Source organism: Juglans microcarpa x Juglans regia, chromosome 6D, assembly GCF_004785595.1.
Source record: "Juglans microcarpa x Juglans regia isolate MS1-56 chromosome 6D, Jm3101_v1.0, whole genome shotgun sequence".
Lineage (NCBI taxonomy): Eukaryota > Viridiplantae > Streptophyta > Magnoliopsida > Fagales > Juglandaceae > Juglans > Juglans microcarpa x Juglans regia.
The window spans coordinates 1,566,715-1,590,590 of record NC_054604.1 but is presented as its reverse complement, the minus strand read 5'-3'; the positions used below and the strand labels follow the sequence as shown (position 1 = coordinate 1,590,590).

Sequence of the window (23,876 nt, the reverse complement as noted above, 5' to 3'; positions counted from 1 at the left end):
GGATCAGTTTCTCAGCCCAACTCAAACTTATCCAATGTTTTCTCTCTGCCGTCCGATGCTTCCTCAGTGCGCCTTATGTACAGTAGTACTGCACCCAGACTGCATTTGTGGCTCCACGGTGGATAAGTCTGGGACACGAAGCCGTTAAAGGACACCCTCGTTAGTCGTTACTCTCCTCAAGTTCCTCTGATGGCGTCGACGGCTCTCTCTCTTTCCTTGGCTACATTTTCTTCGCCAACAGCTTTGTTCTCTAACACGAAGACCTTCATTGCTGGCCTCAAGTCCCATGAAAGAACGTTATCGTCTTCATTTTTGGCAACCAGAACGAGTTTCTGTCAAACATTGAGAAGCAGGCCCATGAGCTTGAGAAAAGGTTCTAGGGGCGTTACTTGCTCGGCTCCTTCAGCTCTTCCATCGGCTCTTCTTTTTGACTGCGATGGCGTGCTCGTCGATACAGAGAAGGACGGGCATCGTATCTCTTTCAATGACACTTTCAAAGAAGTATGCATCCTCTTGCTTTTTTATTTTTATTTATTTTTATTTATCTTGTTGTTTTATACATAATGTTTGGTGATTGAATGATGTGGTAATAAAATGGGGGCTCAGAAATTTACCGAATTATTCCAAAGGGTTTTGTTGTTTTGGTAAAGAGATTAGCTTTATATGGCTTTGGTTTTGATGTTATGCATCCGAAGATGCCTTCATATGAATCCATGGTTTAGCTGCTCACATTATGTAGCTTAACTCATTGTCCAGAGAGAATTGGGTGTTATCTGGGATGTAGACTTGTACGGGGAGTTGCTGAAGATTGGGGGAGGAAAAGAAAGGTAATGTCTCCTTAAGATAAAAATTTTATGGATAGTGCTAATTTTACTTCTTATGTGCGCGCCTTTTATTTTTATCTTAATCCATTTGTCTTATATTTTTAGTTTATTCAAATTCAATGATCCAGAACAACGGTGTAAAAGAGGTGTGCAAATAACATTTTCCGTAGGTCACAAAAGTATGCCACACAAACTAAAGATGATTGTGTGCTTGATTTTTTTTCATGTCTAATTACATTCTTTGCTCAGTAGTTTGCATGTAGGCCAAAATATACTACGTTGCGTAACTGTGAAGGGAACTAGCAGCTAATTGATTCTGTTCTTTGTAGGATGACAGCCTACTTTAACAAGACAGGTTGGCCGGAAAAATCTCCAAAGGGTGAAGAAGAAAGAAAGGAGTTCATAGCTTCACTTCACAAGAGAAAGACAGAGCTGTTCATGGCCCTTATTGAGAAAAAACTGCTCCCTCTTCGGCCGGGTGTTGAAAAGTTGGTTACCTTTGATCCGCTTATCTTGCACCTATTGTATTTAATAATTGTCTTTGATTATGCATAGATCTTCCGCCTGTACCAGAACATAAATCTGATACTTACAAGTAGGAATCCTGAACAGAGTTGAGTCCCTGCTAACTGGTTCTGATTGTGAAGTCAGTTATAAGAATGCCAAACTTCAATTTGTTGTTCCCCTTGTAAGTAGTTGTGGTTAATTAAGTGGACATCTATATCCCTTTAAATTTGTGATCTTGATCCTTAATGATCCAGTAGCTGCATCATCAGTGACCTTACGACATGTAGTGGCACATTGCATCTTTGATTTCTTTATTCTCATTTATCTGAGGCATGCAACAGATACTAATAAGGAGTTGACTCCATATTTTATTCTGAAACGTGTCTTTCCTTCCAAGTTCCCTAGAGCTGCCATATAGTTGGGGATTCAGCAGATTTGTAAAATCAATTGTAGAAGAACATTCTAGCATACCACATTTTGAAGTTATATTAATGAATATGTCTATGTCATAATAAATAGATGATTTTGTAAAAGTAGATCAGTAACCTTTTATGAGATAAATTTTAGATTTCCGGATATTTGACTTTGGCTTATATCTCTTATCAATTGTACAGGCTGATTGATCAAGCTTTACAAAAAGGAGTCAAAGTTGCCGTGTGCAGCACTTCAAATGAGAAGGCGGTATGCACAATCAGGTTCAATTGTAATTGATTGGTTGATTAGTTTTCCATGACTCCAAAAAAAAAAAAAAAAAAAAAACCCCATAACAAAAATCCAGTGTGCAGTGTGCTCTGCTTGAAACAGTTCAAACTAGGATGCTATGAGGGATCTTAATTTCTTAGTTTTGGAAACTGTGTTCTTGTATGTCAGATGGTTTTTATGTTGGATAATTGTTGCAGAGACTGATAAGTGCATTTAAGGGGTCTCATTCACATTCTTTTGTATCAGTATCTATGCTTCAGAATGAATGTATTACACTTTAATGCTAGGATTGATTGGTCATTACCTTGTTATTGTATTCAAGTTAATCTATTTGTGACCTGTATCATACTGATTCTTGAACCAGTTCTTATGTTGACAGCTGAAGTATGTGTTTTTTTTAGGTCTCTGCAATAGTATCATGTTTGTTGGGACCTGAGCGGGCAGAAAAAATCAAGATATTTGCAGGAGATGTGGTTCCCCGCAAAAAGCCTGATCCAGTAAACCTTTCATCCCTCTCAGTGTCAACATAGTGAGATGGTGTCTGGCCACCATCTATGTTTAACATCATTTGGTTTTTCTCGTGCTATTAGAGCAACTCCCTAACTACCTAATCTTTTGAGTTTTAATGAGTTTCCATGATTGTCAAAAAATAACCTCTTTGTTAGCTACTAAACTGTGTTCTTACTCCTTGCAGGCCATCTATGTATTAGCAGCCAGCACTCTGGGTGTTGATCCTTCAAGGTACCAAATCATAAAGGCCTAAATGAAATTAGCTAACACCATTCTCTCTCCTAAAATTTTCTCTCCGTACACTTTTTGCTTTTCTTGGTTTTCTTGTGTTTTTGCTTCTGGTGTTGGGTCGTCAATGGTGGTAGTTCCTCGTGGTGATTAGCATGTAGTCCAGTTGGGTGTTAAGTTCAGACTGGTGATTATCGTGTTAGTGTATTGGTTGGTGACAATGGGTATGTGCACAGAGGTCTTCATTGAACAGAAGTTATTTGTGTTTAGAAGGGAGAATGCTAGGTGGTGGAGAATCACTGAGAATAGTTGGCGTGTGGTGAAATACATTTCCTTAGAGCATGAAGCTTTGGGGTGGCTAGGCTTGATGGTGAGGGATTGTGCTACGTCTTTGGGCTCCCCAGAGTTTCTTAGAACTCGTAGAACTGGAAATGCAGTATTAATGATGCAGAGGGGTTGCAACAAATTGATGGCACTCCCATGGTCATCGCAGGCAGACAAGCCGAAGGTGTCCAGGGGAGAAGGCAGTGCTCCTGCGTTCATGGTTGATGCCTCAAGATCGTACAGCAAGGTCCTTCATGCGCAGAAAGTACGACAGCAAGAAGTGAGTGGAGTGGTGCCTATCTTGCCTGAGGTCGTGCAGAGGTCATGTAGAGGCAAAGAGATAGATGAAGAATATTTGTTAAGGGTTCTAAGTAGATAAAAGTAGGGTTATTATTGGAAGAATTAGTTGGTCTTAAACATTGCGTCAAGGGTAAGGAAGTAAAGGAGTTGGGCCAGGCTTTGGGTTCCAATTGTTTGGGCCAGGCTTCGGATCAGTGGGAGTTGGGTTTAAGGGAAGGGAATATGGGCCAGGCTGGGCTGGCAAATGGAGTACGGGCCGGGCTGTAGGCTGGGCTAGCAAGATACAGGCCAGGCCAGGCCGCAGGCCCAAAGAAGGCCTGGAAGGTGTTTCGGACACCTCTCGATATTTCGGGGCAAAGCCTGGTCCACCCTCCCGCGATGCCGGTAAGTGCCGTAATGGCTCCCTTACCGGCACAAAAAGCTTCAACGGCAGTCGACAAGCATCATGGGGTGCCGACTCAGTCACCTCGACGGGAGGTTATCGAGGAGGGGGAGTTGCCAATTCTGCATGGGCCTTTAAATACCACTTTTTCGACGTCGGTTTGTGGGTTGCCGGTGGAGGAGGTACAGAATTTACCGTGTGTGGTGGACGGTGGCACAGAAGCGTTACCTGTGCAGTCCTACTCGTCGGAGCATGGGTTCTCCCTACTGAGGGCTCTGATAGAGAAGCCGATTAATAAGAAGCCTATGAGTTTGGTTTGTACATTGCCGGCTCGTGGGTTGGTGTTGGAGGATGCTCAGAAATAGTCGTGTGTGGTGGATGGAGGTACAACGGTGTCTCCTGTGCAGCCTGTTTCGTCGGAATAGGGGTTATTTTTGGAGATGGGTGTTTATGAGGGGAATGTAGTGGAACCCAGTGGTGATTTGGAAGTTTTCAGTGTTACTGAAAATGTAATGGAACCCAGTGTTGAATCAGAAGCTTTATGTGGCTCGGAATTGGGATTATTTGCTTCTGCTAGTAATGCTGAGGAGGGGGTCATTCTAACACCCTTGTGTACACTCCCGCCCAGATCTAATTATGGGAGTTCTTCGTCAAATTGGGTAAAAAGTAGAGGAAATTCAGGAGGTCATTGGGATTTCATTTGGAGGGTATGAAGAACAATTTAAGGCTCTCCTCGTAGCACTTGAGGCTAGTCATTCAAAATCAGCCTCAAAGCGGGATAGGGAGCTTAAAAAGCTAACTTGCTCCATTAATTATGATGTGAAAGAAGGGAGTGTCGAAAGGGATAGGTCGAGAGGGAGGGGTAACATAGTTTTTTATGAAGCCTAAGATTTTATCATGGAATGTACGGGGGCTTAATGATCGTAATAAACTCCTTTGTATCAAAGCATTATTGCGGTTGTGGAAAGGTGATGTGGGGTGTTTTCAAGAAACAAAGAGGAATTTCATTGACAGAAAATTTGTGCAAAGTTTATGGGGGTGTTCATATGTGGGTTGGACCTATTTGGCCTCTTTGGGAGCCTCAGGTAGAGTATTGCTTATGTGGGATAAAAGAGTGGTTGAGTCGATTAAGGAATGTGTCAAAGAGTTTTCGGTTGCGTCTTTATTTAAAAATGTGGTTGATGGATGGGAATGGGCATTTGCAGGTTCCTACGGTCCTAACGTGGATCGGGATAGGATAAGGTTGTGGGAGGAGTTGGCGGGTATATATTCCTTATGGGATGTACCGTGGTGCATAGGGGGTGATTTTAACACTATCCGGTTCCCTAGTGAGCGTTTAGGGCACTGTCGACATTCTATGGCCATGGAAGAATTCAGCAAGTTCATATTTGATCTGGATTTCATGGACCTCCCTCTGGTAGGGGATGAATTCACTTGGTCAAATGGGCGGGTTTGGTCGAGATTGGATAGATTCTTAGTCTCTCTTTCGTGGGAAGCTAAATATCTAGAAGTAAGTCAGAGAAGAGTAGCTCGAGTAAGTTCAGATCATTAGCCTATCCTTTTGGATTATGGAGGTATTCACAGGAGGCGGGGGTATTTCAAGTTTGAAAATATGTGGCTAACAGTATATAGGTTTGTAGAGATGGTTAGTGGTTGGTGGTCTTCATATCAATTTTTTGCTACTTCAAGTTACATTCTTGCAAGTAAGTTGAAGGCATTGAAACAAGACTTGAAGAAGTGGAATTTGGAGGTGTTTGGTCATATTGACAACCAGAAGACTACACTATTGGAGGAACTGCAAGAACTTGAGAATAAAGAGCTTTTGGGAGATAATTCGGAGGAGGTGTTATTGAGGAAAGGATTGGTTATGGCAAATTTGGAGAGGGTTTTGTTATCAGAGGAAATTATATGGCGTCAAAAATCTAGGGCACTTTGGTTGAAATAAGGCGATAGGTGTACGAAGTTCTTTCACAAAGTGGCTAATTCACACAGGCGTAACAATGCCATCAAGTCACTTCAATCAGGCTCTCAGGTGATATCTTCTCCTTCCGAGTTAGAAAATCACATAGTACAGTACTATGAGTCACTTCTCACAGAATCGGTTATTTGGAGGTAGAAGCTTGATGCTTTGTATTTTGAGGCAATTGATTTGCGGAGCGTGAGTGTGTTGGAGAGACTTTTTCCTGAAGAAGAGATCTACAAGGTCATATCTGGAATGGCCAAGGATAAAGCGCTGGGGCCGGATGGCTTTTCAATGGGGTTCTTTCAAACTTGTTGGGATATTGTAAAAGGTGATGTTATGCAGGTTTTTAGCGAATTTCACTCTTTCCAGAAGTTTGAAAAGTCCATTAATACAACCTTTATTGCTCTTATTCCTAAGAAACACGGGGTTTCAACGAAGACTTTCGACCTATAAGTTTGGTTAGTAGCGTTTATAAGATAATCTCGAAGGTTCTTGCTAACCGGCTTAGTTCAGTGTTAGAACATATTATCTCCAAGTCTCAAAACGCATTTATCCATGGGAGACAAATTCTTGACTCAGTACTTATTGCAAATGAGTGCTTGGATTACAAATTACGGGAGGGAGGTTCAGGTGTTTTGTGCAAGCTTGACATGGAAAAGGCCTATGATCATATGAATTGGGAATTCCTTTTATACGTGCTTGAGAGATGTGGTTTTGGGGATAGGTGGATTGCATGGATGCGCCATTGTATTTCAACCACCCGGTTCTCAGTTTTGGTTAACGGTACACCTGCTGGTTTTTTTGCTAGTTCGAGGGGACTGCAACAGGGAGATCCTTTATCTCCTCTATTATTTGTCATAGTTATGGAGGCTTTGAGTAGGATGGTGCAGGCTGCTGTTAGGGGAGGGTTCTTAACGGGTTTTCAGGTGGGCAATGGTGATGGTGGTACTATTGTCATATCACATCTTTTTTTTTGCAGATGATACGCTAGTTTTTTGTGAAGCAAAGAGTAGCCAGATCCAAACTTTAAGAGCATTGCTACTTTACTTTGAGGTAGTATCGGGGCTAAAGGTGAATCTAGGCAAGTCTGAGATGGTTCCTGCGGGTGTGGTTTCTAATATTCTCAGGCTAGCTAGCCTCCTGGATTGTAAGGTGTCCTCTTTTCTAATGAAATATTTGGATTTCCCGCTGGGAGCAACTTTCAAGAATAGAACTATATGAGATGGGGTAGTGGAGAAGATAGAGAAAAGGCTGGCTGGCTGGAAACGGGTGTATTTATCAAAGGGGGCTGTCTCACTCTTATCAAGAGTACTCTCACTAATCTCCCCACTTATTTTTTATCTTTGTTTCCTATGCCTGTAAGAGTGGTGAACAGAGTGGAGAAACTCTTTAGGGCATTCCTATGGGAGGAATGGGGGAGCAGAAGAAATTCCATTTAGTTAGATGGAAGACTGTATGTGCCTCAGCTGTGAACGGGGGGTTGAGTGTATGTAATTTGAGAATTTTCGATAAAGTTTTATTGGGAAAATGGCTATGGAGATATCAGTTGGAGGGGGGATCATTGTGGAGGGATACTATTGACGCTAGACATGGTGTCGCTTGGGGTGGTTGGTGCTCTAAAGAAGTAAGTGGGGGCTATGAGGTGGGTTTATGGAAGTATATAAGGAAGGGGTAACCATGTTTTGTAAATCAAGTTCGCTTTGCAGTTGGTGAGGGCAGTCGTATCAGATTTTGGCGGGATGTGTGGTGTGGAGTCCAGGCTTTGGAAAGGGTTTTTTCAATATCGTATTGCAGCTAATAGGGAAGTTTCAGTGGCTGAAGTGCGTATGTTCTCTCATGGTGTGCATCTGTGAAATATCCTTTTTAATAGGGATTTCCATGATTGGGAATTACTTATTGTTTCAGAATTTTTCAGTTTATTATATTCCACGGAGATCCCATTGACACAGCGAGATAGTCTGAAGTGGAGGTCTAATAATCACAAGTCATGTACAGTTAAGGCGTATTGTAGCATCTTGACAACACAACTTGAGATTATTCCGTTCCCTTGGAAGAATATTTGGAGGTCTCGTGTGCCCCTAGAGTAGCTTTTTTTGTTTGGAGTGCAGCTCTTGGGAAGATATTAACTATGGACAACTTGAGGAAGAGAGGATATATAGTATTGGATTGGTGCTACTTGTGTAAGAAGAATGGAGGATCGGTAGATCATATATTACTACACTGTAAGGTAACAAGGGGGTTGTGGGATGAGATCTTTCTGAGGGTTGATATTGCTTGGGTTATGCCTATGAGAGTGGTGGATTTGTTGAGATGTTGGTCAAAGTTGCAAGGTTGCAAGCAAGTGGTAACAGTGTGGAAGATGATTCCGTTGTGTATTATGCGGTGTATTTGGACGGAAAGAAATGCGCGTTGCTTTGGAGATAAGGAACGCACAAGGACTGAGTTGAATTTTTTCTCCACACTCTAATGTGTTGGTTTTCCACTATTGTATTATAAGGGGACAATGTTCAGGATTTTCTGTCTTTAATTTATCGCTTTTAGAATGTACTTAGGAGTTCCTTTGTATACGTCCCGTGTACAAGGACTATGCCTATTTCATTCATATATATAATATCTCTCTTTTTACTGATAAAAAAATAAAAATAAATAAAGGCCTAAATGATATCTGATGCTACAATGTCGATATTAACAAGTGTTTTTTGTGTACATATTTCCTAGATGGTGGGAGTCAAATCAATAAATGAAATAATCTTTTAACTAGACGCATGCTGCTATTTTATGATTGAAATATTTGTATTTGTGGGGAACTCATATATTGGTTATATCTACACAGCTGTGTTGTGGTAGAGGACAGTGCCATTGGCCTTGCAGCAGCCAAAGCCGCTGGAATGAAGTGTATCGTTACCAAGAGCGGGTAACATATTACTTCTTCTTTGCTTACCATTCCCTTCCTTTTTGCAAGCATGCCTCAATCTTATATCAATGCTTTTTGCATAATTTGGAGTTCCGTTAAAAATTCTCTTATACTAGTTTTGTTTGTATGGATAAAAGCTTAGGTATATCAACTTAAACCATCCATAGTACAACATTTCTGTCTACATTACTTCCAAATATCTGTTAAATTTTGTTGTCTGCATTAACTTCCTTCCTTCTACCAACTATAGTCACTAATTGTTCAACCTCTGAATATTCGTGTATTTAGTCAAATCATTGACCATCATTTCATGCTTAAATCTCTTGTTGCAGTTACACAGCCGATGAAGACTTTTTAAATGCAGATGCAGTCTTTGACTGCATTGGAGATCCTCCAGAGGAGCGGTTTGACTTGTCATTCTGTGGAAGCCTTCTTGAGAAGCAATACGTTAGCTAGGTCATGTAAGGAGTTGTTTAACCCTGCTCATATTATTCTTCAATGCTTATTGGCTCTAAGTAGGCCATATCTATTGTTTTGAATATCTTTTAAAAGTTAGCACAAAAAGGCCTTGCATTACCAATAAGACTTTTAGTGCTATAATCTATGAAATACTATTTGTATGCTGAATTTAGATTGCTTTTAAGCTAGTCTCATAAGATGTACAGATTTATGATGGCAGTATGCCCATGGACAGCTGGCTTGCATTCAAGTGGACAAGTAATCCGGTTTAAGAACATATATTAAAAGGTCAGATGATGTAGTTGGCTCCATTTTGTCCTTTCTTCTGTATAGTCTGTGGTCTTCAGATGGTAGTGGTTCTCTGGCTTACAGATACAATCATAGATCCAAAGTGAAAAATTCCCACGAAATCAAGAGTTTAAGGTCTGATCTTGTATTCTGCTGGATGGCTGCTTTTGTCAATAAGCAATGCAATTTCCATTGGATACCCATGACACATTGTATATCTGCTATTTCTTTCTGGTATTTGTATAAGCCTCTCGTTGAAGGTGTTGCCCTTTCTATGCATTACCATTACACCTATCTATAGGAAATGTCAGTGGCTTTTGTTTTATGGGATTTTAAAGCAAATCGTGCGAGTCCCTGACTCTCAGTTTTGCTTTCTAATGCCCATTTATAGTATATTCACATCGCATGCACTTATGGTTGGTAGCATTCACTCTGTACGATCAAGCTTTCCACACCACAACTATTTCAATAGATTAACAACTTTAAATAGAGTTCCTATCATACCATAGATCCAAGAGGTGACACGTCGCATGCATATTTCGGAAAATAAAAAATAAAAGTAACAATTCAATAAAATCTGAATTAAGAAAAAAAATACAAATAATAAAGATGGATTTTTTTTTTTTTTTTTGCCTTTCTATTAACTCTTTGTTTTTCAATTTCCAAACCTTTAATAAGACTTAGGCTGTGTTTGGTTCCTAACTCAGTTGAGTTTGATCTAATTTTAAACTGAGTCTAATATCTAAATACTCAACTTTCAAATTACTAAACTCATCCCAATTCAAAACCTTCTTACACGTGAGACTTACAATATTTTTCAACTTAAAACATCTTTATACGTGGGACCCACAACTTTTTTCAATTTCTTATAAAAAGTATTAAACTCATCTTAATATCCAGCACACTTTAAATTCAGTTTAGATGGGTCTCATATAACTTCATTCACTACTTAATCCATTACTATTCATAAAGAAATCAACTCAACTGAGTTTAACTCAACATCCAAACGTAGCTTTAGCATACAACAGGTTACCTGTTGATTCCAAGTATGCCTACGGCGTGCCCTAACGAAAACTCAAGAAATCTAGTAGAAAATGTCTCTTATGCTCTTTTAACGAATAACGATCTATGAATCAATACTACATATATGGTAGATTATTTATAAAGGTTAAGATAATCTATTATGGCAAAACCTCTCAATAAGCACGATTGTCCATGCCAGTTTGGTATCTTACATTTTGAAGCACAATTGAGCCGTTGATATTGCTCATTCGGCATGGACATTTCGCTTGAACTTATCTTTATAGATTCGTATCTCGTTAGAATACAGTTGCAAAAATTTTCATGTTGCTAACATCTTTATAGGGTTTCTCATTATGGACCAATCCCAGTATTAAAAGGATAGGAGTAGTTAACTTTATCCATGAGCCCATACCATGGGTTTGATGTAACTAATCCTTTAATTGCCCTCAATTACGTGAGTCTCAAGTAACCGTAACAGTCACCTACAACTCTTCTCTCACATAGAAAGCATATTTATACCAAACATCACCTATTAACTTTGCACTGACTTTGTGATCACCTGCATTCTGTAGGGATTTTATTCTAAACCCTAACTTATTAAGGATATTGATTTTAAGGATTATTTATTTATTAAAATTCAATAATATTTTTGTTTCGTTAAAGTTTGGTGTGTAATTTATAACTTTTTTTGTTTTTACTCATTATATTTATAAATAAATTAAAATATTAACACTTTTTCACCTAAGTGGTGATGCTTTTATACTAGGATGCATTTGTTATGCCAAGAAAGATAATTGCAAACGAATTTATTTACCATGCACAGTGTACACGTGTGTATGTTAACTTTGTATACATAACTTCGTTTTGTAGCATTAGCATTGGTTTATTTATAGAGCCCGACTATATATCAGCTACACTCTCCGCACACCTTACATGATGTTTTTTTTTTTTTTACTTAACACATTAGGTGTGCTGCGGCTACAGCCAACAATAGGCTGATGTAAATAATTTTTCTTATTTATATGCAAATGTAAAATTACATATTTTAAAGATTACCTTTACTATTTAAGAAAAGAGAATTGCTACGCATCAACCTCCCATTGCACACTTTTCTTTTATTTTTTATTTTTTTTATGTTAGACCCATCACATCCATCTGATTTCAATCTCTCCTCAATCTCTTTCTCCGAACCTCATCTCTCTCTCATTGACCTCTCTTTTCAAGCTCCCTCTCATCAAGCTCTCTCACCGAACCCCTTCTCTCTCTCTTCGAGTTCTCTCTCTCATTAAGAGCGCTCTCTCACCAAATCCCCCCCCTCTCTCTCTCCCATCGAGCTCTCTCTCCTCAAGCTCTCTCTCTCATCGAGCTCAATTTTGGATTGGTTTGATTTTCACTTTATTTTTTTATTAAATTTTCTACACACAAGGCAAAAAATACTGAGAATCTAAAGTCGGTTTTTGTGTTTTTATATTTAATTGATGAACCTGGTTTGCCACATTAGGTGTGTGGTATAGAATTTATAAATCGGCTGATGAAAAAAACTCTGAATTTCAACTTTTTTATCTCAACTCATCATTATAATTTTTTTAAATTTCAATACAAAATATAATAAATAATTCAACTTTTTTAAATCTTAAAATAATAATAATATTAAAAAATAATATTCTAACAATATTTTATCATCTCAATTCAACTCAGCTCAGCATCCAAACATAACAGAGAGAAAAACTCTCACATTAGATTATGTATCTTTGAGCCAAAATAATAATAAAATATTTTTATTATTATTACTTTTTTTCTAAAATTATTATTATTATTATTATATATTTTATAATTAGCACCCACTACGTAAGATCTGTCCTTAATCTAAATTCTGTTGGCAAAAATAATCCCGTTGATGTCAAGGGAGAGAGTAGGAGGAGAGAAAAAAATTAATAAAATAGTATTTGTAGAGTGAACAATGCTATTGCAAATATGTATTGATACTGTTCATATTTATAGAAATATTTACGTATGCATAATTTAAGGTAGTAAATTCTGTTTGGATTGAGAAACTATCTCAACTCATTTCGTCTTATCTCATCATTATAATTTTCTTAAATTTTCACACAAAATATAATAAATAATTTAATCTTTTCAAATTTTAATTTAACTTTTTAAATTTTGAAATAATAATAATATTAAAAAATAATATTTTAATAATATTTTATTTAATTTTTAACTTTAATATAAAGTTATCTCATCTCCTCTCGTTACTCTATCGGAGGTTTAATGATGTAATTATGTAAATATGTGCTTGCATTTGCACGTAGATAAACCAATGACAATGCTACAAGGGCTGCAGTGGCTCGTGAGCGATGTCACAGAAACATCCGATATTCGAGGGAAAATATAAACAAAAATTATGGGCACAAACACAGCGCAGAGTTGATCAGTGTCGGAGTACTCTGAAAACTTGGGAGGAGAATGAAGCGCTTCTTTAAACCAGTGGAGAAGGACGGGCCATCGAAGAAACCCTCTCTTTCCTCTGAAAAGGAAGACGGTGAGAATAGAGACATATCAGGTGAGGACAAGAGAGAGCCGTTGAAGTTCTTGACCTGGAATGCCAATAGCTTTCTTCTCCGAGTCAAGAACAACTGCCCCGAGTTCACCAAGTTCGTGACAAGTTTCGATCCTGACGTCATTGCAATACAGGTGATTCAATGAGCCACTCCCGCACACACACTCTCTCTATTTTGATGAACCCTATTTGGTTTTGGAATCGATTGTGTGTGGGAATGCCATGAATATTGGCATAAAAATGTAATGACAAGTGGGTCTTTGACATATTGATGAATGTGCGCAGTGGGATGCATGTATTCAATGTCTTTGAGCAGGATGTATCTGTGATGAGATCACACGTGGGTGTTTGACACTTTGGGTCTTTAATGAAAGTTCGATACATGGGGCTTATGAAATTTGGTAATTTTTCTGAAGTAAGGTTCGCATGTTTGGTGTTGTTTTATTTTTATTGTTAGGGCTTAACATGCTTGACTTGCTTCAGATTGAGAAGTGCTTGACCTTATTGTACTCTGTTTAGCTGTTTAGATTTTGAGGGGGTCCATCACATGGGAAGGGGTTTGCTATGACATTGAGACTATGTTAAGCTGAGCCTGTAGGATGGTTTAGCTCACCTCATCGTGTGCTTCAAAATTGCTTTGTGAATTGGCTTAGCTCACTTTTAAATTAAATAATTGTTTTGGTAGATGATGATTCTTAATAACCATGCCTTTTTTCCCTGTTTTATTGATGGTGTATGGTACATCACTGTTAGGAAGTAAGGATGCCTGCGGGTGGTTCAAAGGGTGCACCGAAAAATCCAGGAGAACTAAAAGATGATACAAGCTCAGCACGTGAAGAAAAACAGGTAAAAATTTTCCTATCATTTTGATATCTCTATAAATTAAAAGCCTGAGCGTGTGTGCATTTGGACGCCTGCTTGCATCCAATTGAAACCCTTTAATGTATTGTCTCTATGAATTACAATCTCAAGAAGATTACAGCAGCAGTAGCAGAGAAAAAACTTAAAAACCTCTACTGGCTTTTATGTGATTGAATTGAAAGTATATGTCTCTTCTTCTCACTTGTCAAAATGGCGACTTTTTTTTTTTTTGGTATTAGGGAAGTATCCTAGTTTTCTATAGAATGTATACGATGTTTGATAATTTTTTTCCCTCATAACAATGCAGATTTTGATGCGTGCCCTTTCAAGTCTGCCCTTTGCAAATTATCGTGTTTGGTGGTCTCTTGCAGATTCAAAGTATGCAGGAACTGCACTATTGGTAAAGAAGTGTTGCCAACCAAAAAAGGTCTTCTTCAATCTTGACAAAACAGGTATATCATCTTCAATCTCTTATATGTAATGGTATAAAATCTTATAATTGAATTAAACTCAACGAGACATAATTTTATTATCACATTGTAGTATGTACGGCATCTCTTGAGTATGGGCTTTAGATCATTTTCTTCTGTTCCTTTGTGTGTATGAGAGCGCACGTGCATGTGTGTGGTGCAACGTCAGTTCCCAAGGCATCCTTTTACTAATATGAACACACATAGATGATTCTGAAGAAGGTTGGAAGCTGCAGATGTGATTGGGTTTTGAACTATAACTTTTGTGTTGTCTCGTTAGACTTATAACCTTCATCAAGTCAATTAGTTTTTAAATTGTGAGTAGGCTATGGTGGTCTTACTTACGATCACAAAATATGGTCTGTACATTATCTCACAGCAGATATTGTTTGTCAAATAATCATAAAGTTTATTAAAAAATTGAAAAGGCATAGCCCGAGCTCACAAGAAGTATTCAAGAGAAAAATAAAATAAAAGAGACAATAAAATTATGAAGACATTGACTTATCTCACATCAGAAATTATGGTCTGTACATTATCTCACAGCAGATATTTTTTGTCAAATAATCATAAAGTTTATTAAAAAACTGAAAAGGCATAGCCCGAGCTCACAAGAAGTATTCAAGAGAAAAAAAATAAATAAAAGAGACAAGAAAATTATGAAGACATTGACTTATCTCACATCAGAAATTAAGGAATCTAAATGAATTTTATTGGGCAAAAGGAAAAAAAAAAATCTGAGTTAACATGGTTTTCCATTGCAGGTCATCTTCTGGCTATGTGTTATGAAATAATAGGTGAAAATACAGTGTCTTTTTTATTTTATTTTATTTGGTGGATTGGTTGGAGCCAAATGCTGATAGACAATAGTGCCAATTCAAGGCATTTCTCAATACTCAACACCCTTTTTGTGAGGAAATCTTAAATGAGGCCCACTGGGACCTCAATGAGTTTAGTGTTATTTTATATGAGTGTTCTATCATACGGAATTTCAACAATACAAGGTATCTATGTTTTTTCATCTACCTGAAATGTCAATATCAACTTGGTGACTTCTACTGCTTTTATTTTCTTTGAAGGAGCAATGTGCCATAGGTCTGTTTCTTTTTCTATCCCTTTTCTGGTTTTAGAACTTGGCGCAGGATATAGATTGTTTGACCTATTTAGGTTTAAGGCCAAGTGATAATAATGGAAAGGAATTTTGTATTGTTTTGTTATTATTAGGGCATTGCCTAGGCAAAAATCATATTTAAGAGCCTACATTTTTTCGATCCTGTAATTTGCATTTTCGTAATCTGATGAAAAACAGACAGAACTTGGTTTACAATAACACTGGTAAACATTATTATCCGGTTGGACCCTTCAGTTTGAGACAATGTCTAGATAGTAATAAAGGAAATATCAACCAATGCAAAAAAATAAGAATTCTTGTTTCATGTTCTTAATTCTTACATTGTTAAGTCCATACTTGGAACGTTCTTGTGTACGCATGTTATCTTTGAAATATGTCACTTAAATTTTGTTGTTTTTTCTCCATTTGCACTGGGATGGCAGTTTAATCAGATACTTGTCTTTGCTGCTAGCTTCAAAGCATGAACCAGATGGCCGGGTCATTTTAGCTGAATTCGACAACTTTCGCTTATTGAATACATATGTACCAAACAATGGTTGGAAAGAGGAGGTAAACTCATTTGTAAGGAGAAGGAAGTGGGATAAAAGGATATTGGAGTTTGTCCTTCAATCTTCAGATAAGCCTCTTGTATGGTGTGGTGATCTGAATGTTAGGTGAGTGTTTATCTCTTTTATTTATGATTAATTGCAAAATCAGTACTTGAGTTTTTCACCTATTTGCAATTCGAGACCTCAATTTCCAGATTTCCCAAAATTGATACCTGAACTTCAAGAAACTTGCAATTAGATGCCTTCATCAATTTTCCGTTAGAAATTCACAGGCGGCCACATGTCATCCTTCGATTGGTTGACTTGGATATTGCACGTGGCATCAATATCCACTTCATCCAATCGAAGGTTGACACGTGGCATATTGCAATCTTGCCGTCAAATTTCAATTGGAGGTACCTAATTATTGAGGTTAGGTACTTATCAAAAAAAATTATTGAGGTTCAGGTATCAATTTGGCAAACTATTGTTCCTCTTGTGTCCTAATTATTGTTACTCATCAAAAACAATTTTGCAAAAATTAAAAATTGAGGCCTTGAATTGCAAAAAGGAAAAAACCGAGGTACTATTTTTGCAATTAACCCTTTATTTATCTATTTTTTGGGTTTTTTTTTTTAGGGGGGGGGGGGGAGGGTGTATTTTGTTATATCATCTTCCAACTACATGCATTTGTTTTATCCTTTAACTTTTATTCACAAGCTTTTGCTTGAGTCATCATCTCCTTTACCACAAATACATATATATATATATATATATAGAGAGAGAGAGAGAGAGAGAGAGAAGTGTTTATTATTTGAGTGCTACTAAGATGTGTATAATTTCACACTCTATTTATCTTCGGTGTTCGTGATCAGTGTGCATCATATTGGTGTGGAACTTAGTGTCATGTTATGTTTACACAGTCTCCGGGATTCCTCATCATAAAAAAAAATTGTTTTAATATCCTAGAAAGTGACAGTTTGACTACTAGTGACTATAGTAGAGCTTGACATGACTTACAACCCTTTTAGACTTGAAAAATATCAGCATTATGCATCAATATTTATACCAAGATCCTTAAACTTGTATTTGCTTCTCTTTTTTTCCCTTTGCCATTTAGGTGGATCTCTTGTCTACTTCCGGTGTACAAGGGTTTTATCCTCTTTACTTATTAATAAAATCTTATCTTACTTGCAAAACCCTTTTGAATTTGTTACTTGCAGCCATGAAGAGATCGATGTGAGTCATCCAGAATTTTTCAGTGCAGCAAAGCTCAATGGTTATGTTCCTCCAAATAAAGAGGTGGTAGTATGTTGTTGATTTTTTGCACATAATTATGCGATACTTTACTTCTGCATCCGTATGTAGAAATACTTCATCTTTTTTATTTTTCCTTTTCTTTAACTTTCCTTTTGATTGTAATTTGAGAAACATGAAAAAGTTGAAAATAAGCTGCAGAAATGAGGTACGAACCACCTTTTTTCTTTAATGCTTGTGCATGTCATGTGTTCACCTGCTCCATTGGAATTTTTATAACTATGAAGGTAAAATCCACCGTCTATAACAGATCCTTCTAATTGTACCAGGCTATAGCAGGATTAGTTTAGGAATAAAATGCTGCCATATAAGTATCCTTTCTCTTTACAATGACCATTTCTGCTTAAGATTATGTTTTGTGCATCAAATTAAATATTTTAATAAGATGAGGCTATTCATTTTGTTCCTCTAAACACGCACTTTACAATTTAATATACTATGTATTAACTTATGATTTGGCTTTTACTTGATTTTCGGTGATGCAGGACTGTGGGCAGCCTGGATTTACCTTGGCTGAAAGGATGCGTTTTGGCACTATATTGAAAGAGTGTGTGATTTCATCAGAAAATCTCTGCTTCCATGATTTGGGATGGTGAAACCATGACCTACAATCAAATGGCTTTTCCATGAGACTGTTGTTGGTAGGAAAAAAAGTGGAACCACAGCAACTTGTTCAAAAAATTTCTACTAGTTTCCCTATCTTCTTTTCCCACCTTTTTTCCTTCCATCAAAAAGAGGAGAGCAGGTTTTTCTCATTATATATTAGGCTGCTCAACCCTTCTTCTCGTGGAAAAGCGGCTCTAGGTCATGGATTCATATATGCTTCTTATATTTTTAATGCTTATCTTATAGCATATGTGTCCTTGGAGAAACATCATTGCTCCATTGTTTTTAGTGCTTCTCATGGTGAAGTGGTTCCATTGCTTTAATAGTTTTTTTCAATGTTTCCATATTCCTAAATATTCCATGGACGAAATATTGAAGAATTTGCATCTTCCGAACTTGTTTTAAGGTTGTTTGCAGTATTGTCATTATAGTTTTGTGATTTTTTTAAAACAGACCCTCTTCTCTTATCTAGATGTGAGTTGGAAAAATGAAATTGGGTTTTCAGAGCAGGAATATCGCCCAATATTAGCATATTGTTGCTTGGATCTGAACTTATTTATGTATAAGATAGTTTGGTATAATTTCACCATGGGATTCAGGTTAAGTTCAATTAATATACAAGATCATTTTATTCAATTTTAATGGAATATGGAATTCATATTTATAATTTTTTATATGTAAAATAAGATTTTATTTGATCAAGTAAATAGGCAAAGCCCAAGTAAACAAGAAGTATACATGGAGAAATTTATATTTATAATTAACAAACTAAAATATCCTTGTGTTGCACCACCTTCTTGATATGAGTTCACAAAATCTTATAAAAAAATGAGTTCTTAAAATCTTTTTCCTGATCCTAGCTTAATGAATAGTGTATGAAGCCTCTTTGCTACTTTGCTCTATGATTCTATCTTTAGTTCTATTTATGACCTTGGACTTTCGTTAAATTCTTTTTGCTTATAATTTTTTTTCCTTTCTCCCCCATTAAAAGGTTCTCAATTTCATTTAGTGAGTGATATGGATTGTGCTTCAGGGGAAAGCTAATAGATGCATATAGATTCCTGCACAAGGAGAAGAACATGGAGTGTGGCTTCTCATGGTCTGGGCATCCCATTGGGAAGTAAGAAGTTGATATCTTAAGGATTATATGCCTGGGAAATTGATGCTGTAGCTAGCATAGTTGATTATTATTTCGTTTTATCTTTTCCATGTTAAAAAGGCTTTTAAAATGTGAAATTGATTAACCTTTAAAAAAATGTGAAATTGATTATGTTTTGTAGTGAAGAGTGGTTGACTATCTTGGATTGGTTTGTATTTTATGATGATCATAATGAGCTGTTTTCATGCAGATATCGTGGAAAAAGGATGAGAATAGACTATTTCATAGTTTCAGAGCAACTCAAAGATAGGATTGTTGCATGTGAGATGCATGGGCAAGGGATTGAATTAGAAGGTGTGTCTTATTTAATTTTGAATAAGGCTCATTTTTGGCATTGTATTAATCTTACTTGAAACTGGCATTAGAAATATAGGATATTAAAACAGTTTGGCTTAGGATATTAAAACAGTCTCCGGGATTCCTCATCTTATTAAAACAGTTTGAACAAAAGAGAAGTCAAACTGTTGGAGACCTATATTTCAGGAGGAAAAGTGTTGTTTGACTTTAAAAATATTAACCTGAGACTGATAACTGTTGGAGACCGCAACACCCTGTGACCATGGCTATAACTGACAAGGAATTGTGGTTTCTCAACAATATTCTTCATTTTATTGGATGAACCCTGGCTGATAATGCATGGGATGTTGATGAGGGTATCTGTTCCACAGCCATACTTACCCATATGTTCATGTCTGTTGTGTTTTATTTTATTTTTTGTTTATTTTGTTTTTGTGGGAAAGAGGTGATTTCAATTAGGATCTCAGTCGATTAATATCTTTCACTTCATGGGTCTTAAATGATTTCAATCTGGTCTTGCCTAGATTAACTTGTGAATATGTGCTACTTGGCCTTTTTCCATGTACAAGCTTTATTTCTACAATGGTACCAATTGGAAAGGATGGATTTATGATTTCGAAACAAAAGAGTAAAAATGAAGTATGGATAATTTTGAACCTGTTACTCTCTTTTTGCTTCCAGCATAGAAAAATGCATAACACTGATTTTCAACTCAACTCTGCAGGATTTTACGGCAGTGATCATTGCCCAGTTACACTCGAACTTTCACAGGGATGCTTCAATTCCAAGCATGATGAAGTTTCTGCATAAAAGTGCTAGCATGTGCCCTTTTTCCTTTTTAATGATGTCATTGCCTTGCACTTGAAGACTACTTTGTGAGGTTATCAAAGGTAGTTTTTTCCGACACTTCCTAATGTTTGTAGCAAGAACCTGCTACATATGCACATGGAAAATCAATCAGCAGCATCTTGACTATTTTATTGGGCTAATATCTCTTCTGAAGTGGAACTTGTTAAACCAAAAGCCTTGGCCCTTGGGGAAGTAAATGTCACAAAAGTTAATGGTCAGCCTCATGTTTGTTGGATGTTCTCTCAGGCCATTTCATGAGCACCTTAAACCTCCTCCACTCAGGGAAGTTTCACTACAATAATATCAGATCACCCTTTCATTTCAGAAATGGTTAGTTTTACTGACCTTAGAGAAAAAAGGGTTATTAATTTGTTTTCTACTTATAAATTTGCAAACAATTTATTTTGCAAATTCATGTATTTATACACCAAACACAGCCTTAGTGGTTGTGTTTTCACACCGACCTTCAAACCAGTAGAACCTGAACAATATTAATAGATCTAAAACCAAGTTTTTGTTTGAATACAGAAGTCATCTCATTTAATTATTATAAATTTTTTAAATTTTCATACAAAATAAAATAAAAAGTTTCATTTTTTTAAATTTTAAAATAATAATAATATTAAAAATATATATTTTAATAATATTTTATTTAATATTTAATTGTAATTTCAATTCATCTTATCAGTAAAAACACCGAGGTATGAAATGAATTTTTGATTTCCTTAGGCAGTTGGGTCACGAGAATGGATGGTGATTGAAGGGTATGAATAATAAATGTTTACTGGGTGTTGGTTTTTAGTCGGACCAGTTGCATGGGCTACGTGAGCTGAGGAATTAAAAACGAGATGTCATCTATCCTTGAAAATATTGAAATAAAATAAACATATATACATATCTATATATAAAAAAAATAAAAAACGCACGTGCTATATCTATCTTTAGGTGTTCTTTTTTAAACAACTTGGATAATGCCAACAAAGCCTGCAACACTAGATGACTTTTGGGAGGGACCATCAATAGGGATTTGTAAAAAAAAAAAAAAAAAAACATATTTATAAGAGATCATGCATGACGGATAAGTCATTAAAATGGTTGGGTGTTAGTTGTTTGGCACGTATCTTAAAACACATGTTTCAAGTTTCTCGCTACGCTACGAGCAATTAAAATCATCTCTAATTACTCCACCGAATTGATGGTCAAATACAAAGAAATATATATATATATATATATATATATCATTAAATGTTATAGGACTCCAATTATATTTTAATATCTCTACCGAGAATTAGATCACTGAAGAGAATTTTTATTCCATTACAAGTATTCTGTCAGAATTTTCAAAGAAGATATGCTTATGGCATATTACCTGATGACCTAATGGTATATGACTCGGTTTTTTAAATGAAAAAGTTGGGTTCGAAATCCACCACCCTTCTTGTATAAAAAAGAAGTAGAGATGCCGAGTATTTTGAAGCTTATGCACTATGATTGAAAAATGTTTCTCCTTTGTTGGCGGGGGAATTTTAAATAGAAAAATTTTGAGTGGAGAAGTGAGTGCATGAGATACCTTGTTCTTTTGCCAAAAGACCCAAAAAGATATGCATCATATACCTTTTTTTTTTTTTTTTTTTTTTTTTTTTAACCTCTTCTTTGACTACTAACATAAGTGCATGATCAAACTTAGTATTTTTTAATTAAAAAAAAAAAAAAAAACCTTTTTTGTGGCCTTTCTATGGCAATGATATGGTCTTACATGTCATAGACCAAAGAATCGGCTCTTTAGTTTGAATTAATTTGAAAGGGAGTCAAGCTTGTAACTGTCAATAAAGTGATAACTGACATGAACAACAATATTAAAATAAACTTATTCAAATAGCAATAGATGAGAGTAATAAATACTGTTAAATTTAAATTTTAAGCAACCCATTTAACCAACTTGTAGTCATAATTAAGTGTTCTTTGGATAATAAGTTGAGATGAGATAAATTAAGATAAAAATTAAAAGTTAAATAAAATATTATTAAAATATTATTTTTGTAATATTATTATTATTTTGAAATTTGAAAAAATTGAATTATTTATTATATTTTGTGTGAAAATTTAAGAAATTTGTAATAATGAGGTGAGATGAAACAATTATTATATCCAAACCGGACCTTAAGACTCTATAACATTGCTATTTAATCGTTGGAGGTAGAGAAGTTGCCATTTAAATTATAGAGAAATTAAATTCTCTCGTTAAAGAATGAATAACGTCTCTAAAACATATTTGATTGGTTATTTATAAGAGTTGAAGTGCTCCACTATTGCAAGATCCCTTCCGGAGCATGATTATTGGTGTTTATTATGGTATGTTATCTTCATGAGCATGATTCTATAGTTGATAGTGTCCTTCTAATTCAGGTATTTCACTCAAACTTATCTTTGTGGATTTCGATCTTAGAGGGATACAATTGGTTGAAATTTTATGCTGAGCATGATGTTTTCCTAGACTTTATCTGTTGGTCTATACGATGTGTTTTATGTAGTAATTGTAGTTTAATTATTTAGTCACAATCTATCATGTGAATCAACCTATGGCACTGCCAACTATTCATTCCTCGCCAATAATGTATATTTATGTCCAATACTAATCAATTTAGGTCCTGTTTGGATACAGAAAATACTCTCAACCTATCTTATCTCATCATTATAATTTTTTCAAATTTTCATACAAAATATAATAAACAATTCAACATTTTCAAATCTCAAAATAATAATAATATTAAAAAAATAATATTCTAACAATATTTTATTCAATTAATCTAAAACTATCTCATCTCACCTGATCTCACTATCCAAACCAGCCAAATGTTATGATAAATATATATTTTAAGTGATTTCTTTTATCAACCAATTAAATGGCATCCACTTAAAATGTATCATATTATTAAACGTAACTAAAAGTAACAAAATTAGGATAAAAAGTGAACGATAAAATAAGGTAAAGCCAAGGAGATAAAAAGTCAAAGGCTTATATTCAATGGAGAATTTATATAATTATATTAACATGAATGCAGAATTTTTTAACGCAATCATAATAAATGCAGAATATTAACATATTCGAGAGGGGATAGAAGCTTTTATGTATGACTTATTAATGATTGGGCCTGCATAGTCGCTGACATGTCCGGCTTTTATTGGGCCTCCATTAATTCTAATTTCCACTTCACCAAAATCGGCGTAACGGAAAAACGACAAAACATGTCATGAATTCTCAAAATATCTTAATTTTATTATTATTTATTATTATTTAATATTTTATAATTATTTTTTTATTATTATTTATAAAATATCTAAAAATATCTCACCATCCAAACACAACTTAAAATTACAAAAAACACAAAAATAATTAGGCAATGAACATAAAATCCAGAAGGCACAACTGGAAGATTTCATTTATGTGTCTTAACTTCTTTTGTACATTTTAAAATTTGGTAATAATCTAATAAATTATAAGATACCGTTTAAACTTTGGAGGGATAATCTAATAATTTCAAAAAAGCAAAAGCAAAAAAGAAAAAAAGTCAACGCTTATTTTTTGTTATAAATTTTATTATTTGAAATTATATTTATTAATATAACATATTTTTAATAATTTCATATATTAAATAACTATTTATAATGTATCA

General features: G+C 35.6%; 2 protein-coding genes across 5 annotated transcripts; both read left to right on the top strand.

Moving 5' to 3' along the window:
* Positions 1–111: 111 nt before the first annotated feature.
* On the top strand, positions 112–9,424 carry LOC121234715 (CBBY-like protein). Its single transcript, XM_041130778.1, has 8 exons — positions 112–501; positions 757–827; positions 1,154–1,312; positions 1,946–2,012; positions 2,435–2,530; positions 2,728–2,774; positions 8,574–8,654; positions 8,987–9,424. The coding sequence occupies exons 1-8, from the start codon at positions 190–192 to the stop codon at positions 9,108–9,110; spliced, it is 957 nt and encodes a 318-aa protein (XP_040986712.1). The 5' UTR covers positions 112–189; the 3' UTR covers positions 9,111–9,424.
* Positions 9,425–12,706: 3,282 nt separating this feature from the next.
* LOC121234713 (DNA-(apurinic or apyrimidinic site) endonuclease) lies at positions 12,707–20,426 on the top strand. 4 transcript variants are annotated; one of them, XM_041130775.1, is made up of 9 exons: positions 12,707–13,118; positions 13,738–13,830; positions 14,153–14,297; positions 15,899–16,100; positions 17,198–17,276; positions 17,777–17,838; positions 18,931–19,017; positions 19,247–19,350; positions 20,078–20,426. In XM_041130775.1, exons 1-9 carry the CDS (start codon positions 12,891–12,893, stop codon positions 20,161–20,163), a joined length of 1,086 nt encoding a protein of 361 aa, XP_040986709.1. In that variant the 5' UTR covers positions 12,707–12,890; the 3' UTR covers positions 20,164–20,426. The 4 variants fall into 4 exon arrangements, with proteins under 4 accessions (XP_040986709.1, XP_040986708.1, XP_040986711.1 ...); XM_041130774.1 differs by having other exon boundaries at positions 12,739–13,118; positions 17,198–17,279; XM_041130777.1 differs by lacking the exon at positions 18,931–19,017 and having other exon boundaries at positions 12,739–13,118.
* Positions 20,427–23,876: the final 3,450 nt, after the last annotated feature.